Source organism: Patella vulgata, chromosome 6 (assembly GCF_932274485.2).
Source record: "Patella vulgata chromosome 6, xgPatVulg1.2, whole genome shotgun sequence".
NCBI classification, from domain to species: domain Eukaryota; kingdom Metazoa; phylum Mollusca; class Gastropoda; family Patellidae; genus Patella; species Patella vulgata.
Genome location: NC_065884.2, coordinates 25,137,672 through 25,155,343, shown reverse-complemented (window position 1 = coordinate 25,155,343; position 17,672 = coordinate 25,137,672). Strand labels below are relative to the sequence as shown.

At 38.1% G+C, this 17,672-nt stretch overlaps 1 protein-coding gene across 1 annotated transcript; it reads left to right on the top strand.

Annotated features, from left to right (window-relative positions):
- Positions 1-8,295: 8,295 nt before the first annotated feature.
- Positions 8,296-17,227, top strand: LOC126823377 (tripartite motif-containing protein 3). Its single transcript, XM_050552187.2, has 2 exons — positions 8,296-8,422; positions 14,018-17,227. The coding sequence occupies exon 2, from the start codon at positions 14,049-14,051 to the stop codon at positions 15,303-15,305; it is 1,257 nt and encodes a 418-aa protein (XP_050408144.1). The 5' UTR covers positions 8,296-8,422; positions 14,018-14,048; the 3' UTR covers positions 15,306-17,227.
- Positions 17,228-17,672: the final 445 nt, after the last annotated feature.

Sequence of the window (17,672 nt, the reverse complement as noted above, 5' to 3'; positions counted from 1 at the left end):
ATGCTCACGTGAACAAGCAACCACCCAACATTTGATACAAAAAATAAAAATGACCGGAATCGACTTGACAAAAACTAGGTAAAGGAAACATTAACCCATGAAATTAACCTGTAATTTCCCTATTGTGGAGATAATTAACCGTAGTAGATAAAAAAAACTAACAATATATTTTCCTTTTCATTCATATGGTGTTTACTACCAGCCCTAAAATACATTAGTATCTGTTTTATAAAAATATCTTGAAAAAAAATACTTTCAAAGGCCTGTAATCGTTCATGGCTCATCTGGCGTCAACGGGAATTGACTTCTGCAGTTGTCCACGACCTTCCATTGGAGTTTCGACGTGCTCAATCTTAACAAACATATCCATTACTCTCAAATAGACATTATTTTAAATAAAATAATCCAACGAAAATGAAATTCACCTAAAAGTGAGATTCGAACCACCAACCGCATGACTTCCCCCGACCCACCCTCTCACCGAGTTGCTTGCCCCAGGCCCCAAGGTCCATGTAGTGGGCCCTGTTCAGGGGGTTTGCCTAGGGCCTCTCTTATTCTAAATCCGGCCCTGAAGGTGCAGCTGACGGTGCCCGAGAGCTGTAGCTACCATACTGCACTGTTCAATGTCACCCACTTCGACGCAATTAGGCTTCGTTGCCGTTAATATTTAAGCTTCTACATTTCTGTATTGTAGAAATCAGTGGATGTGTCCCAAAATGAATAGTGGAAACATGCTCTGAAATTAAACATTTTGTAGCCATTTTCGGTAATTTGTTTGAAAATGAAATCTTAAAGAGACAATACAACAAATATGTTAAAGGGACAATACGACAATACCAAATATACAATAAATACAAATACACACTTATATAGAGTACAACATGGTACAAATAATGGCTATGGATATGATGAAAACGTATAAAAGTCAAAAATTTTATTTCTCTAATCAAATTCGCAAAAAAATGTATCACAAAAGCTTTTTTTTAGCACTTTTCAATAAGCTGTATATTTTAAGTATGTTGCATTCCGGTCATTTTTTTTACACCTATGGATACTATGTGCTTAGCACTTCAAAACCATTCAAAGAAATTCTACTTGCGACCATGAAAGAAAAAGTTACAGTGTATCTTTTTCTGCACTATAAGGACAATGTGAATATGGTACCCTAAAACAAGTCCACACAAAATTAGTATGTACTGATTTTCTTTTTCAAATGAGTGCTGGGGTAGAAGTTGACCACCCGCTTTATCAGACAGGGTCAAAATTAGAAGGTTGCTATTCCACCATAGAATGCAGTCTGTGCTTAAAAAAGGTGATAAATACACATGTGAAAATGAATAATTCCTGTACAGTCCTTTAGAGCGACATCAGACTGTAACCACTTCAGCATGTTACCTCTTGCCCCTAGGGGGTGTCATACCATAAGTTTGATCAAAAACTTCCGACCCCCCATCTTAGCACTTTTTGCGATTTTTGCATGGTCTTCTCGCGGATACACTCTTAATTTGTTTAAGTAATTTGTTTTGTTAGCTATAAGAAGGAAACCTATCCTGATTCAATATCCTGTGGCGGGTATATCGAAAAATTAATGACACTAATATTTAAGAGCTGTACACTCTACAATGTGAACTTTTATATACGCTATGCGATTCGTGAGTAAATGCTTGGGTTTTCTGTTATACAAAGACTTCACGAAAGCACGTTTATTGAAATTTGTAGTTGTATAATTATCACTCAACATAACACTACACAACCCAGAATGTCAAGATTATTTGTTTCAAATTGTTCAAGCTCGAAAATGGATTGCATATTTATTATACTCGTGAATTCGAGAGAGAGAGAGAGACAGAGAGACAGAGAGGGGGGGGGGTAAGTCCACTCGACTCAAGCTAGGTCATTTCGGGACTAATGAATGGTTCAATGCGCGTAGGGGGTCTTTAGCAGTGGGAGTAAACCGGAGGACCCGTAGTCAATCGGTACAGATTACAAACACCAACAGCTTCTGTACCACTCCTACACGGATGATACACAAATTGTTGACAGCTGGAATTCTACAGATCATCAGGATTCATTTAGTAGAATCACATTAAGTACAAAAGCTATTAAATCATGGATGACCAATAATAATATGCTCAAACTCATTGACGACATAACAGATGTCATGGTTACTGGTACCAAACAGCATCTATCACTCAAATCGCTGCGTGTACTTTTGTCAGACCATTAGTTTCCTTATGACTCGTCTACTGTATAATAGTCTACTCTGTGGCATAAATCGGAGCCTGTCTCATTACACCTGTTTAAAGGAACTGCACTGACTACCAATCACCCACATAATCCATTTCAAACTCCTGTGTATCTCCCATAAATGTTTAAATGGAACAGCCACATAATATCCTGGTTTAATGATATCTGAGTATATCCCCAAACGCACCCCAAAGGTCACAAAATGATCAGCTTCTAACAGCTCCAAGTAATAGACTTAAATCCGTTGTATTTCGACGATTTTCCCACTTTGTTTCAAAACTATGGATATCTTTTCTAAAGTGTGGATTGCCACGGCACGGTAGTCAGAGGGGTCGGGAGTATTTCATAACAATTCACTTGAAGTGAGTTTCTCAACCCTATGTCCGGATACCACACGCGTTACAGCTATGGAATTGAGCATTTGTACAGAAAAACAACATGACCACCTGAACTCCAGATTGCGAAAGGCAAATTATAAAAACAATAATAGCCAAGGAACGTGTTGCATCCGTAACTGCGGAATGTGGTGGGATCACCGCAGACCCGAGGTCCCAATCAGGTTAATTCGGCCCGACTACACCTCATCCAAATGACGTACAAGCCTGTCTTAAAATGGTTTGAAAATAAATTGTTTTTGGGAAATAAAAATTGTGATTTTCGGGGAAAAGATAACAACTTTCGTTTTAGTTAGATTTGTATCGATTGGCTATCGTTAGACAAGATTAATGTTTAGATAGATCTATTTTCTTCTAAAAAGAATATTGACAGATGTTGCAGCTGTAGCTGTGTATGACGCATGCAAATTGTCATTGTGGCTTGACTTAGCTTTGAATCATTTGGTTTAACTCTATTAAATAACTGTATTTAGACGCACACGGACTAGCTACCGACAACTAAACAGCTGCTATAATACAGTGGGGTGGTTGACAAAAGAAAACATAATTTGCCCTTTTAACATATTATAGGCAGTTGGCCTCAAATGTACCTAAACAGTCTTTAGAAATCGGTTCGAATTTCATGACATCACTGGCCAATTTGCTGATGGTACCTTCGTGAAAATGCACCATAGTTTCTTTCGCTTTATTCAACTCACACCTAAATCACATTACAAGAATGCCCGCATCGTTTACTTTATTTGGCGTGGCTAGAGCTTGATATCTGTGAGTTTGTCAACATTTTCGTCGATGCTTGCCCCCTCTGGAATAAATAAGTTCAGATCGTATATCTTCTTTGCCACATGTTGAAATGTAATTAAAGTTTTGTCTAACCATTCTGATGTCTTCAGTAGATACGTGCCTTCGCATACTATTACGTCTGATATGTCATCACTATTGAAGTCAAATTCAATAAGGCTTCGTTTGACCTGTTTTTCCTTTTCGATCACGTGATGATTTGTTGCTATGACATATTCACCTGCCCATTTTTCTACGAGTCCAGAACCATAATTACGCTGACCACCATCCCCTGTAACAATCACACGAACAACACTTTCACCAACATTTCGAATCTATTCAAATATTCTCTCCTCTTGCCATACCTGTGACAGGTGGTCAATTGCGAAGTCCTTAAATGGTATAAAACCTACGTGTCCAGGATTCTTGGTGCAGTTCATCCCGCCCTCTGCGTCAGCTTCAGTTCTATCTTAAACTCGGGAAGTGTGGCCATAACACTGTCTCGTACAATCTTCTGTAACCAAAATAAAAAAAACAGATTTAGCAGTAGGTATAATCAACAATCAATGGATTAACTAAATAACTAGCATTATATTTCTATAACTTAAAGGGGTGGTGCTAGTCGTGTTCAGGAGTAAACTGCGGCCCATCCTGTACATATTGGCATGCATGTAAAAGAACCTTTGATTGTTAGAATTTGAAGAAGAGTAGGAGGAAACGCGGCTGTCTAGGCAAAATTATACCCCCCACATTTCACATGTAAACCACAGACATTGAGTTTGCTAAAAAAATAACCGAAGTATTGTGTTGACCAGACTTTAAATAATAATGTAGGCGCACAATTTCAGTTATACCAGATTTGAAAAAAATAATATTTGCTTTCGAAAAATGGTACCTAACTGTCAAAATTGTAGTTTTTTGTCAATTTACGCCACTTCCGGTGCCGACAGATAACACTATTGGTAACAAACAAAATGACAATTGAGACAACGGAGCATATGAACTTTGTTTTATACAAATCGAACAATAAATAATTAATCTAGGACTGAAAAACTGAATTAGCCAATGGGGGCCAAGGAAAATTACCGAAACAAAAAATTTTCACATTTTTGCCCAAGTCAGATGACTCGTTATATTTGTGTAAAACACGATTAAAGAATATTCATAAATAAAAAAGTTTTTTGTAAAAATTTAAATTTTCTAAATTTAGCGCCTAATATCTGCGAAGATTTGCCGAAAATCAAAAATCAAAAGTAGCGTAGCTATGTGCCCCGTCTCCGGCTATGCCAAAATGCATCGAAAGTTAAAATCCAATGATTATTGTTAAAATTACTGCAATATTTCTAAAAACGATAGCTTCGGTGATTTCGGACATTTCGCATTGTCGCAGAACGTTCAAAATAGCTTTATCCTCTAAGTCACACCCACTTTTCCGATAAAACCGAAGAAATCGTAACGATCCGACAATCAGTTGCTGAGATCTACTCAAAACAAAAGAAGAATAATAATAATAAGAATAATAATTTTAACAAAAACAATAGTGTTTCACACAAGCTACGCAGTGTGAAACCCTAATTAACACAATTCAATGCACGATAATAAATCCCACCCATTTGCTAAAGAAGTATTTACTGACTGCAAACGCCAAGTCCCTCAGACACTCGCCATTTCACACATGCACCTATTGAATACGCTAAACAATACAAAGATGTGTAGATTATGATGCATTTACTATAATCAGATGAAATGATATTCCCATTTTGAATATATTTAACTAAACTGAATTTGAATAATTAGCAATGCATTCCATTAAATTAGCAATGTAATGCTTGCATCTTTGAGCTGTGTGTTAATTCAGGAAAGTATTTTCAAAGCACGCTCGTGTAATTTAATCAGATTATGATCTAATGGTCTATTTAAAGGGGCATTAGTTAAGATTAGATAAAGAGCTGACAGTTCTTACTGTAATAGTTAAAAAGGATGGTGATAACAGAAGATGCTGGAACTTTCAGTCAAATTACTTCACTCTGAACCTCGATAGTAGCGATTCAATTTTAGGCTATTTTCGATCGTCATTACTACCGTTGCTGCGATAATAATCAAAGTCTCGATTATCCACTTTTACGGTTATTCCTCCACCACACGACGTATTCAAACCCACTAAATATGGCAGACACCCGATGGCATCGAGAGTTGATTATGGTCTTGGTAAGTTAATTAATGTCTAATTAATAATTTAGATAACATTTAAAGAATGACCTGCCATACGCAGATTTAGCTCTTGCATAATGTATATTTTTAAGCTGGACAATAGTACACATTTCGCGTTAAAAAAAATCCAATGCGTTATTAATAACTCCGATGGCCCAGCAAGTTGATTATGGGCTTTATGTGTTAATTTATGTTTAAATATTAATTTATGTAAAATTTGAAGACAAACACAAATACCTGCATCTTTAATTTAAACAAAAATAAAAGCTTACTGGGCTATATGATAATGCCATAACTCCGATCTTAGTGGATGTAAATCAATAATATTTGAAAGAACTACAGTATCATAAGAAACAGAGGGTCATAACTTAAGTAAGGATTTGTTGAATTCGGGCATTTTATTTATTAGAGTACTTTTAATTATATATACAATTTAGTTTTTAAAAGCTACATGCATCCTTCGCCATTGTCTTTGTCCTCTCTGATTCCAAAAGGTATTCTATGTACTGAAAATGAATCGGAATGAATGAATGAAATGGAGTTTTCTGCACCAACCGTGTTATAAATGAAGAGGGGGGTTGGATGGTCGAATGGTTAGCACGTGCGCGCTGTGGTTCCGATTCCCCGGTTGTACGTGACAAACAGTAGGGTAGCCTGTCCAAAATCGTGGGTTTTCTCCGGGTCCTCCAGTTTCCTCCAACTGCTAAGGACCCCATGTGTTAGTTCCGAAATGACTTAGTTTGGGTGGTTTTTTTACGTATGTACGTCAACGTGTGGAGACTGTATTTTTCATTTAGATTAGACGTTGTCCTGCACCACCGATTAAATTTTCGACCAACACCGGGATCAAACCCCGCCCCCCTGGTTAGTGAGCCGGCACCTAACACTGAGCCAACGTGACCCCCTAGGGAATTGAGAAAATGAATAGCTGTTTTACACAAATCCGTCATCGGCCCAGATCTGCATAGATGTTAATTTTCGTCCACCGATGGAGCAACTGGTAGAACGTCAAATACAGGGCCCGTGAGGGGGAGGGGCAGCTTGGACACTTGTTCGGGGACCCGAAGCCTAGAGAGGCCCGAAGATATGCCGACTAATTGTTGGTATAAATTAATTTTAAAAAAACCCACACTGTTACTTGATCGATAAGTAGAAGAAAACCGGTGACTTTTCTGATTGTGGGTATGTAGGGGTGTTGGCAAAATTAGATTCGGATTCTTTCAGTACACTGTTTTTGGAAAAACTGGTGAATTAAAAACTGTAAGCCACCTGCCCGGAACTTCGCGCCGTGGGGCCCCAGCCCGTCATCGTTTCGCTTGAGGTTCTCACCACCGTCACGACGTCGGGGTATCCGGGTCCCCTTCCCTTTGAATCCAGTTCAATATGATTTTGGGTATTGAAAAAAAATAAACGAAAAGTTTATGTGATGAAAAAAATTTCTTTTTTGATATTTTGGCGCCTGATGGCCACGGCTTTTATTTTTCCATTTGTTTACTTGTCAAAATCATTTCCTGTCAAAATCATGTACATCTGATTATTATTACATCAGTAAAACTAAAACATGTAAATGTATTTGGTATGTCATATGTTGTGTTAAATCTCAGTTTGCTTTAGCAAGTTGACCTCAAGTTACCCACCAGAGCAGAAAAATATGAAGTTATAAACCCCATTTCATTTCATTTAATTTCCAATTACCCGCCTTCACCGCGTTGTTTGACCCAAGAGGCCGGATATGGCCCTGACACCCACCTGGTCAAATAGCACATTTGTGAACGTGTAACTATCCGCCGTACATTTCGACGTAATCACCCCCTTGACTATTTTATCCTTCCGCCTAAAAATGATGAATATTCACCATGCACCGTGACACAAAAGTTAAATTCAAACCTGTTTCTTCGAATCTATACCGGCATAAAGTCATCAAAAACCGGCATGCAGAATATGGTGGAGTCGGGGGACTATATAAATATATATGTAAACATTAGAGTTTTTACTTCTCATGTATTCTAACATGCCACTGGAAGAAAGGAGAAAATAGTGAACCATTAGGAAAATTATTTGCTTTATTTCTTTGAGTAATATTTGAGTTCTGCGAAGAACGTTGGAAAGTTGAAAACAAATCGCAAAGAAAATGATCAAAATATTAAAGTTGTTTCAAAAACGTGCTTTTTTTTAAATGTATCTCTCAAAATGACAATAATTTTCTATATTTATTTTATATTATTTATTTTATTTATTCTTTTAAGGGATATATTTATCCCCAAAAATGTCACTGGCTGAATCAATCTAATCTTTGGTGCTACGTTTACCATCCAAGGCTAATTATGCGCACAATTCAAATAGGCTACTTGGATATGTGAATCGATTTTACAAATATGCATTGATAAATGCAGTGAAAAACCACCCTTGGTTGATAACCACCCTCCCCAAACCACACGATCACAAATTTGAGAAAATTTCAATGTTTCAAACATCAGTGTTATACTTGAAGTTTATATTGTAATCATTGTTTTGAAGCAAGCTTTTCGAATCAGTGCGTCAATTTCTTGAAAGGCATTTACCAAGTTTGTGGAACCAGTGTCACTGTCTAATTGAAGAATGAAATAAAGAAACAGTTATGACAGAGTACTATAAGTATTAGTGGTCTGAATCCTATATAAGCGGCCCGGACTTGAAACTGAAAGTGAAAGTATATTTTTCCTTGAATTTTACCTGACACACAATAAAATTTCTTTGTGCGTACTGCAGGCTGAACTTACATGACTAAAGCTCGAATTCATTCAAGCATCAAGGTAAGATTAAAGGTGTAGATTAAAGGGCTCTTCTTGAAAATAGCATCTGATTGACAGATTAGATTTATTGTTGAAAACTATAGATTTCTATTGCCAAATCAAAGGTATAATATACTCTTCGAAAAAAAGGTAGAGGATATTCAGAAATAATACAAAACTGCGGAAATGCACTGCTGTTTTTTATTAGAGGTAACCACTAACCAGTGTATGTTAATAACAGGCCAATTGCCTACACATGAACATAAACAGTTCACTGTCAAAAGTGAAAATAGACGTTTTTGATTTTTGTCTTAATAATGAGTATTTGCTCCACCAATCCCCAGACATTCAGCAATTCGTCGTGGCATCGCTCCTAATCAACCGTCCAATCACGATTTGGGGCAATCTGAACCACTCCTCTTGCAGTGCCAGGCCAATTATTGCAGTGTTGTCCGTTGACGTCGACGAACACGTCTCCCGATCATGTCTGACATGCTCTATAGGGGAAAGGTCAGGACTCATGGCTGGCCAAGGCATATGGACAATATGGTGACGCTGGAGGTATGGGCATTATCATCTTGAAAGATGAAACGTCGACCTGCTCTATCGGTGACAGGATGTGGTCACGATAGTACTCACCAGTGACCCTTCCTTGAACAATATGCAAGTCCGTTCTGCCAGTCATGGCGATTCCTCCTCACACCATAACAGACCCACGCCGGAATCTGTCATGCTGTCTGACGTTAATGTTAGCATGACGCTTATTTACACGTCTCCAAACGCGAGCACGCCTATCGGTGAAATCCAGAGTAAATCTGGACTCATCTGAGAATATTACACGCGCCCTTCGATGATTACCTCAATTTCTACGCTGCCTACACCATTGACGCCTGTTTGCCATGTGCTGGCGAGTTAATGGAGGCACAACACGCGGTCGTCGCACATGCAAATGGGCTGCATGTAGCCGATTTCTAATCGTTTGGGGTGTAACTTGAATTCCTGTAACTTGGTACAAGTTTACAGAATGCTGATTGGCCGTTTGTCCTCGATTTCGCAGGCAGGGTGTATGAATGTATCGATCCGGGGCTTGTGTAGTGGCTCTAGGGTGACTTGAACAAGGTCTATCGTCAACATTGTGTGTTTCTTGGTACCGGTTCCACAGTCTGCTGATCACAGATTGTGACACATTAAGCATGTTGGCTACTGCTCGCAGTGTAGAACCCATTTGAAGCATGCCAATAGCACGTAGATGTTCATCATGTTGAAGATGTCTCATTGCAAATTAAAGGAGCTAAGTCGCTAATATTTGGGACCTAGAAATTGACACAAATGGGTAGCAACGCATACAATAATGTAATATGAATGTATATAAATTGATTTACATTCAATCGTTTCTGTTTTTACTGTAATTTCTAATCAGTTTGGTTCGGCGAAATACGCCAGTATTCTCAATCGAATTTCAATCTCTACCGTCTGGTTTTTCCAGTCTACGCCGATAGTATTTATTGGGCATGCTCTCCAGATAAGAATATAGCGTCACCGTTTGACATGACTTGTGGAATATGCCTAGCCTCGTTTTTCGAGTCCCTTACTACAAATAGCGCTGAAACGCATTACGGTACCAATTGTAAAATGTTTATTTTGTCTTAAATATTGGATATCAGAAGGTTATCTTTTCCCGGTAAGATCACAACATCAATGTTGATTTAAAGCGACAAATAAATCGTGATTTCAGTGTCGAAGATTTTTGATGATATTGAGTTAGAGACTTAGCTACTTTAAACATAACATACTAAAGCAAAGATATGCTAAACAGTAAATTTTGTGCAAGAACCGATAGGAAAGCAAACATGAATAGGATAAACCAGCACGTGGCAGTTTTCATCAATACTTCCTGGAAGTGTTAAATTTGACAATTAATCCCTCCCATGTGTATGGCGCTATTGCGTGTCACACGTGCAGCTCAGTGATTCTGTTGGGGCGATAAGTTCTTCATCTGTGAACATAGGCGTAGGGGCTCGATGACAGTTAGGGGGGCAGAACCCGAAATGCCCGAAAAAATTTCGGGTTTACAGACAGCAGCGACCTTGTATACCCCCCCCCCCCAAAGACAATTTTGGAATATTTGACGACTGCAAACACGTTTTCCTGCTATTGCAGCCGTTGAACAAAGCAACTTCAAAGTGGTCTAATATAGCCTAATTAAGGTGGCTGACTCGGAATTCCAATCAATCGTTTACAGTCCTCGAAGACGGGACCGTTAGGAGTAAATTTTGAAAATTTAACTGCCGCAAACGCGTTTTCCCGATATTTCAGCTAGTGAACAAAGCAACTTCAAGCGGTCTAATATAGACTAATTAAGGTGGCTGACTCGAATTCCAATCAATCGTTTACAGTCCTCGAAGACGGGACCGTTAGGAGAAAATTTTGAAAATTTAACTGTCGCAAACGCGTTTTCCTGCTATTTCAGCCGGTGAACAAAGCAACTTCAAAGTGGTCGAATATATATTATAGCCTTATTAAGGTGGCTGACTCGAATTCCAATCAATCGTTTACAGTCAACGAAGACGGGACCGTTGGGTGAAAATTTTGAAAATGTAACTGCCGCAAACGCGTTTTCCTGTTATTCCAGTCTGTGAATACAGCAACTTCAATTTGGTCCAATATAGCCTACCTGGCTGACCCGAATTCCAAACAACCAATCAATCGTCGCGCGGTATATGGAGGCCTCACCCTCCCGGAGAAAAATTTGAAAATTTAATCACCGTAAATGTGTTTTCTGCTATTCTAGCCCGTGTAAGCAACTCCAAAAGTATCCAATGGTTTTGTAACTGAAATCCCACTCTGCATTCACAAATAATAATCGATGCCTGAAAAATGTCGCACAAAGTAGAGTGGCTCCAGACAAAATGTTTTAATCCATAGTCAACTCAGTACAAATTCGTGATATTCAATTACAAGAAAAGTAAAATTAGTGTTTTATTAGGGCTCGATGACAGTTAGGGAAGCAAAACTAGAAATGCCCGAAAATTTCGGATTTATATAGACAGCAGCGCCGGTTTTCTTTGAGAGGCGAATGACCCGCCAAGAAAATTTTGGAATATATTTGACGGTCGAAAACGCGTTTTACTGCTAGTTTCCTCTGCCGCTTTCCGGCCCGATGCCCGTTTTTCGGGCAATACCTATTTTCAGGCAATACCGTTTTTTCGGGCATACCTATCATAAGAGAGCTTCGGGCATATTTTCGGGCATATGCAGTGGACAAGAAAAAGACGAGAAAATACTTTTCGGGCAGTGTGGATCTCATAGAAATAAGTTAGTTATATTTTTTCTCTAAACGTTAATAGAAAAAAAAAGGTCTCGAATTTTTCATTGCCCCCCCCCCCCCGGCTCCTACGCCTATGTCAGTGAACATAGTCTCAAAGCATGTCAAGTGTCCGTGACTATTTATCATATCACAACCTGGATAGGTATTTGCATTTCAATATCCCCTACTTTTTTTTGAAAAGTATATATCATAGACTGTATCGTTTACTAACAAAGCAAACAAATCGCCCTTTTAAATAAAATCCCTATTAGAATTTAAAGTAGGCCGATGTTCACAACAACCCCATTTTGTTTCTTTTCACTTACTTGACCAAAGTAGACTTTAATAATAAGTAATAAAAAAAGGCAAATAAAGAAGAGATAGCTTACAGCACAAAATCAAAGATTTATACTGGATTGCTTTAACAGAAAGGCTGACAAATTATGGAGCATTATGATAGATTCTAGGCTGTTATAAAGTAATAGAATCTTTAAGAAAATAGGAGAAAAAAGTTGATACCATGTGGTTTCACTAAAGTCCCATGCACAATTAAGGAACCCGCTCAAACTGTGACATAATAGCCTTAGACAACATATTACACCAATGGCTTGTTATAAATAGGGGAAGCTTTATATATATAGAACCTGGACATTAATTATTTTTTTTAAAATCTGGATTGAATACGATTTTTATACGCCCACATTTTCATGTGGACGTATTATGCCGTCGCCCTTGTCCGTCCGGACGTCCGTCCGTCCACAATTGTTTGTGGACTCTCTACAGGTCACAATTCTTATCCGATTTCGACGAAACTTAAAATATATGTGTTTCCCCAAAAGATCCTGATTTTGTTGAAACTTGAAATGTAAGTTTATAACCCAAAGATCTCAGTTCCTTTCGATATTCGCGCATATCGGACAGTAACTTCCTAAATTATGGCCCCTGATTGTACGAAAAATCACGTTTTTAGCTTGTGGACCCTATAGAAGTCATAATTTTTACCCGATTTAAAAAAAACGTATTATTATATCACCGTTATACCCTAGGGACGACTGAATTCGAATTTCGTGAAAATCGGCCCAAAATTGACAGACAAAATGGCCGCCGTTCGTTCTCAAATAGCGTAAGAAAATGGTATATCAAGGTTGTGGACCCTATAGAGGTCACAATTTTTAATCCGATTTTGTTGAAACTTGAAATGTAAGTTTATAACCCAAAGATCTCGGTTCTTTTCGATATTCGCGCATATCGGACCGTAATTTCCTGAATTATGACCCCTGATTGTACGAAAAATCGCGTTTTTAGCTTGTGGACCCTATAGAGGTCATAATTTTTATCCGATTTAAAAAACCGTATTGGGGATCACGTGGCTAAGTGGGTAAGACGCTAGCTCGCTAGCTTGGAGGTCAGGTGTTCGATCCCTGCATTGGCCGAGAAAGTTCATCCAGATTTTCCGGCGTGGTTCTCCCTTGTCAGTGATGCAGGACGGAGGGGCTGACAAGGAAAGCTGTCTAGTCGTTCGGATGGTACGAAAAACCGAGGTCCCGTGTACATATTGGCGTGCACGTAAAAGATCCCTTGGCAGTTGGAATTCGATATAAGAGTAGGCCGTAGTGCCGCTGTCCGAGCAAAATTTCCCTCATAGCACACTGTATGGCGTATGCCCGTCTTCATTAGCCCAGGTTAGGAGCAGAACAGTAGGACGTTAAACCCCATTTCATTTCATTTTCATTTCATTTCAAAAACCGTATTATTATATCCCCAATACACCCTCAGGACGACTGAGTTTGACTTTCGGGAAAATCGGCCCAAAATTGACCGACAAAATGGCCGCCGTTCGTTCTGGAATAGAAAAAGAATATGTAATATCAAGGTTGTGGACCCTATAGAGGTCACAATTTTTATCCGATTTTGTTGAAACTTGAAATATAAGTTTATAACCCAAAGATCTTGGTTCCTTTCGATATTCGCACATATCGGACCGTAACTTCCTGAATTATGGCCCCTGATTGTACGAAAAATTGCGTTTTTAGCTTGTGGATCCTATAGAGGTCATAATTTTTATCCGATTTAAAAAAACGTATTATTATATCACCGTTACACCCTGAGGACGACTGAGTTCGAATTTCGTCAAAATCGGCCCAAAATTGACAGACAAATTGGCTGCCGTTCATTCAGTTCCTTTCGATATTTGCGCATATCGAATTGTAATTTCCTGAATTATGGCCCTTGATTGTAGGAAAAATCACTTTCTTGTTAGCTTGTTCTCTATCCATCTCTCGCTAGTTAATTATTGTTGTTAATTTCAGGTGAGGCTTGTCAATACAATTTCTTTTCGAGATGGCTAATTGTAAAACCATTAATAACTGCAGCATATGTTTATGTGGTTTCACAAAGCCCAAAATTCTTGAGTGTTTTCACAGTTTCTGCGAAAAATGTTTAGAAGATTATGCACAGAAATTTACAGTGAATAACCAATTTCCATGCGCATTATGTCGTAAGAAGATAACAATCCCTACAGAAGGTGTCAAAGGATTTGCGGTAAATTTTTACATTGAAGAAAAGCCTATGGAGGCATCAGTTTTGCAGAAGTGTCCTGATCACGTGGAACAACCACTTGATGGTTATTGTGAAGACTGTGGTATGATCGCATGTCAAATATGCTTGAAATCAACACACGAGGGGCATGATTATAAGAGTCTCCAAGATACTCGAAACGATATCTTAAAAGAAATGGAAAAGCTAAAACAAAAACTACATAACCAATTACCAAAATTTGAATCTTACACAACTTTGGTTAGAAGCAGGATATCCGAAATCAAAGAAACTGCCGAGGAGGTCTGTAAAGAAATAGATCAGCAAGTAGAAAATATCACCACAAAGAGTCGGATCATGGCACAAAATCTAAAAAAAGAGGTGAAAACTGTGGCAGTTGAAGAGGAGAAAAAAATGAACCGTCTTATTGTGGATGCAAAAAATAGTATTCATCAATTAAAAGCTAGCCGGGATTATGTTGGTAAAATTTTGAAAACAAATTCAATAGATGACATCGTGAACATCAAAACGCTGGTTCAGAAACAAACCCAGGAAAATGAGGAGAAGGTCCTTCCAGAATTGCCGAAAGTTCAGATCATGGAGTTTAAAGCCAATGAAAATATTGATTGTGAATTTTTGTCGGAACAGTTGGGCGAATTAAATGCTATAGAAGAAGAGATGATAGAGTTTGATTTCAACATTCGTAACATCAAAGATAATGTTCATGTGTTTGACAATGGTGTTATTAACAAATGTGATTATAATTGGTCAATGAGCATTGGGAAGGAGGTATATAAAAGATCCAAGTCTGCCTTGTACATTATATTCAGAATGGATAATGCAGAAGACGATGTTAATACCATGGTTAACCTTAGACTTGTAAACCATAAAAATTGGGGACAGTGTATAAAAAAAAGAGAAGAAAAGGTGTTTGTTGAGTATGACAATTGCATAGATTGGTCCCGTGTAATAGATTTAAAGAAGTTATCAGATCCTTCTAACGGATTTATTGATGAAGAAGGCAAGTTTACAGTACGAGTTCAGCTAAGAATCATTAACTGAAATTAAAACAACAGAAACATTTGAATCATTTTTCGTCCTATTATATTACAATCTTTACACCTTTCAGTTAGCCCCAAAATTAAGCTACTCATGTATAATATGGATGTAATATTTATGGAGTTCCGCCCTTATTATTGTGATTTTTTATTACCTAAGATATGACGTCATTCCCAAAATAACGTCGCAACTCAGTCAGCAGACGGCTGTCCCTCGAGACAGTCTACATTTCCTATTGGCTTCTTTGTATTCAGTTTTGTTTTTGTTTTGTGACGGATGGAACTTGTACCCTATATGTATTGAATACTGAATCGTTTCTTGATTGAATTTAGAGTCTAGACTACTTTTTTTTATACATTTCACCGATGTGGTTACTTGTATAGTTGAATTTTACTACATTCGTATTTCGTGTAGCATATAGCAGATCATGACTCATGCTGGCATTGCACAATGGGTTCTTTGGGTTGTATTCCTAATTGTTTTCAAATTTGAGTGAAGTCTGTGTCACTACAGACCCGGGACTGTACAGCGCAGTGGACGCTTACGGCTAGCCCCCGGATCCATTCACTTTTTTTGAATTGTCTGTATGTTTATGTTTTTCGGAGTATGATGTCCTGTCTGTGTATTTGTTTTTGTGTAAATTTTGTGTGGTGCAGCCCCCCTGCACTTACTATTAATGATCATTTATTTACTGTTTAAAACATAATGATAATGGTTTCATATAAGTACTTTCCATAAGTATGTGTTTTGTTGTTTCCATAAGTATGTGTTTTGTTGTTGGTTTCATATAGTTGGCCTATTGTTGTTACAGAAACCGTTATATACTCTTCAAAAAGAAGTAGGGGATATTCAGAAACAATACAAAACTGCGGAAATGCACTGCTGTTTTTATTAGAGGTAACCAGTGTATGTTAATAACAGGCCAATTGCCTACACATGAACATAAACAGTTCATACGGACGGCTTATCTGACGGCCCCATTTCACTCGCAAAGAGATACGCTGTCAAAAGTGAAAATTACCGTTTTTGATTTTTGTCTTTATAATAAGTAATTGCTCCACCAATCTTCAGACATTCAGCAATTCGTCATGGCATGCTCCTAATCAACCATTCAATCACGATTTGGGGCAATCTGACCCTCTCCTCTTGCAGTGCACATGCTACCGTCAATTCTTGCAGTGTTGTCGGTTGACGTTGACGTCGACGAACACGTCTCCAAATCAAATTAAACGTAACACACTAAAGCAAAGATACGCTAAACAGTAAATCTTATACAAGAACCGATAGGAAATCAAAGATGGATAGATAAACCAGCACGCGGCAGTTTTCATCAACCCGTCCTTGAAGTGTCAAATTTGACAATGAACCCCTCCAACGTGTATGGCGCTATTGCGTGTCGCATGTGCAGCTCAGTGGTTCTGTATGGGCGATAAGTTCTTCATCTGTGAACATACTCTCAAAGCATGTCAAATGTCCATGACTATTTATCATATCGCAACCTGCATAGGTATTTGCATTTCAATATCCCCTACTTTTTTTTTGAAGAGTATATATATTTATTGAGAGTATTACATAGTAATTACATGTTATTGATGTATAATTTATTGTTATTTAGTATTACATAGCTTTACCGAAATAATTAGTCTACGGTATCTTTTTATCTCACGTCAATACTTAGTGAATGATAGATTTGGTTAACACTTAACATGTAAACATGTATCACAGTATTATGCTTTAAGTAGTCATGTTTTGTCCGATCGGAATGATATCTTTATTCCATTTCATTTTTGTGGTTCCGATTTTCTACACCATATCAGATCTAACACATATTAAGGGTGCCTGCCATTTGGGCAGCTGACATCGTTTGCATTATGCTCAAGCCTTTAGTGTTTTTATGAATAATTAAATTGATGGTGTATTGGAAACCAGTGTTTTCATTGGCTGTGTACAGTACACAGCTAAGAACAGGACTCAATTATAGTTAAAATAAAATGAAATGGGGTTGAACGACCTATTGTTCTGTTCGACCGGGCTAATGAAGACAAGCATAAGCCATATAGTCAGCCATGAGGGAAATTTTGGAAGGACAGCGACACTACGGCCTACTCCTTTATCAAATTTCAACTGTCAAGGGCCCTTTTACATGCACATCTGTGTATACATGGCACCTTGGTTTTTTCACCCCAATATGAATGACTATACATTGTCCCTTGCTAGGCCCTCCGTTCCACACCACTGACAAGGGGGAACCACTCCAGAAAATCACAATGAACTTTCTCGGTAACACAGAGATCGAACACAAGACCTCCAGGTTAGCAAGCCAACGTCATTATTCACTGAGCTACCATGCTCAATGATAGTGCTTACCTT

Bases quoted from the DNA above. Each gene is read 5' to 3' on its own strand.
- LOC126823377 (XM_050552187.2), top strand. From the start codon at position 14,049: ATGGCTAATTGTAAAACCATTAATAACTGCAGCATATGTTTATGTGGT.